Source organism: Sinocyclocheilus anshuiensis, unplaced genomic scaffold (genome assembly GCF_001515605.1).
Source record: "Sinocyclocheilus anshuiensis isolate Anshui unplaced genomic scaffold, SAMN03320099.WGS_v1.1 scaffold283, whole genome shotgun sequence".
NCBI lineage: Eukaryota > Metazoa > Chordata > Actinopteri > Cypriniformes > Cyprinidae > Sinocyclocheilus > Sinocyclocheilus anshuiensis.
Genome location: NW_015549605.1, coordinates 4,269,987 through 4,272,350, shown reverse-complemented (window position 1 = coordinate 4,272,350; position 2,364 = coordinate 4,269,987). Strand labels below are relative to the sequence as shown.

Sequence of the window (2,364 nt, the reverse complement as noted above, 5' to 3'; positions counted from 1 at the left end):
ATATTTGGATAATAAAAAATATTAAAGTATATTATATAAAAGTTTTATTTATTAATATTATTTTTTTTTATATTTTATTTAATATATTTTTAATATATTACATTTTTTTTTTACATTTAAAATGTTTAGATAAATTAAAATGTATAGTTTTTTTTAAACGTATTCATATTTTAAAAGAAATATACAAGACAAATCTAAATAATTAAAAAATATAAATATATTTTTCTTAAAGTAATTTTAAAGTAAATAGTTATCTTTTTAAATGTAAATATGTAACATTCGCTGCAAATTGAATTCAATAATGTAACCTGGATTTGCCATTTACTAAACTAATATTAGCATTTCATTTAAATGTGAATGTGTCTAATTTTAAAATTGCATTTATCACAAATGTAAATGTGTGATTATTTGCGATTTTAAAAATAGAATTATATTACTTGAACTGGATGGATGTGTTGAATATGTTAATGAGGATAGCAAAATGATCATTTAGATGAAGTTTACCTTTAAATGCATTACACAGACAATACATTTCAACTTTCCATTGCATAGATATTCTGTGCTTTAAGTATACAAATAAAACAAATATGACGGTTCTCTTTGAAAACATGTTTTTCTGTCAAGCCTGGTACATTGGAAATGTATTTGGGTTGAAGGTCAGTACAAAACAGCTAATAATGACTTTAGCAAACACATTATTTGTGTACTTAGTGCCAAGAAAAAAACTGTACAAATGATTACTGCGCTATATTTCTCATAAAAGTGTTAAAACGTTGAGCTTGAAAAGGTCAGTTATAATAAGTGTGGCTATAATGAAGTGCTGATGAAGACTGTAAGAGAAACTTCTGACTTGCGTGATAGGATTTCAGAAAGATCAAACCAAAGTTTAAACTATATAAGAAGGGAAATTTCACAGAATAATAGGGCTGGACGTGGAAAAAAATAATTCTGCATTTTCTCAGAAACTGCATAGAACATCAAAACTACATGCACTGAAGCATTGTATTTTATAGCATTTATTTAAAAAAGTGTTTTTTTTTTAATGGAATTCCATTTAATTATTTAGTTCACTTATTATTTTTAAGTGAACAGAATTGCATTTTTCAATATTTTTAATCCTTTGAAATATAATAGTAATGAATAAGGTCATGCAAACTGGATAAAAACAAACATTAAAAAATAGTGTTTTATTAATAATTAGTTTTTTTTAAATTGAGCAGAATTAGATTTTTTTTTTTCACTTTATTTAAACATTAAAATATAATGGCAATGAACAGCGTCATGCAAACTGAATAAAAACAAACATTTAAAAAATTCATTTTTATATATATATATATATATACACACACACACACACACACATATATATATATATTTTTTTTATTTATTTATTTTTTAATTATTATTATTATTAATTAAAGATAATTTTAATTATGTATTCATTTATTTATTTAATTTTTTATCTTTTGCTTTATTTAACCCTTTGAAATATAATAGTGATGAATAGGGTCATGCAAACTAAAAATAAAACTAAGCTTTTAGTTAATGCTCATTTGTATTACACATTGATCAGAGTTGAATCTTTCAAATAATGTCAAAAAGTTCAATCATTTGATAATTATATCAGTAGTAAGTTATGGCATATTTCCTTACTGCCTGTGGGTTTTACGTTCATTCCAGTTTTCACCTGAAGGATTCGTTCAGCTTAGTAAAGCTTTACACACGTGATCAGGAGCGTGTGTCTTCATTCTCCTGTTATCCTGGTGTCTGCAGGTACTGTGCAGGGACCATGCCGTGGGGCAACACGGGCGACCACAGAGATTTCGAGCCTCAGAGGCACGACGACGGCTGCATCGAGGTGATCGGCTTCACCATGGCCTCGCTGGTGAGCGCTTCAGCTCTTTCTGTGAGACTGAGAATGAAGTGGAAGGCTCATGACTTACATGCGCTTCCCGTCTTCACCTCAAGGCGGCGCTACAGGTGGGCGGTCACGGCGAGCGGCTGCATCAGTGCAGAGAGGTGGTCCTCACCACCTTCAAGACGCTGCCGGTGCAGGTGGACGGAGAGCCGTGCCGCCTCGCGCCCTCCACCCTCCGCATATCTCTGAGGAACCAGGCCAACATGCTGCAGAAGAGCAAGAGACGCACGTCTGTGCCGCTGCTCAACGAGTGAGTCTCATTACAACGCATGTCACAGCTTCTTACACAAGTGCTTCAATTTTGCTTTTTCTGTTTGTTTCAGTGATTCATTTTTGAGATTAGAAAAATACGTTTTTTTTGTTGTTTTACTACATGATATTTGGCAACCTGAACTAATCTCGTCCTGTCATTCCAAGGTCAAAATGTAATATTGTTATATATATAT

General features: G+C 31.0%; 1 protein-coding gene across 5 annotated transcripts in view; it reads left to right on the top strand.

Annotated features, from left to right (window-relative positions):
* The window catches only part of dgki (diacylglycerol kinase, iota), a 47,208-nt gene that overhangs the window by 36,002 nt on the left and 8,842 nt on the right, over positions 1-2,364 (top strand). For all 5 annotated transcript variants that reach the window (XM_016447655.1, XM_016447657.1, XM_016447654.1 and 2 more), the window contains exons 19-20: positions 1,774-1,885; positions 1,969-2,168. In XM_016447655.1, coding sequence (XP_016303141.1) covers positions 1,774-1,885; positions 1,969-2,168 — 312 coding nt within the window. The remainder of the gene's footprint in view (positions 1-1,773; positions 1,886-1,968; positions 2,169-2,364) is intronic.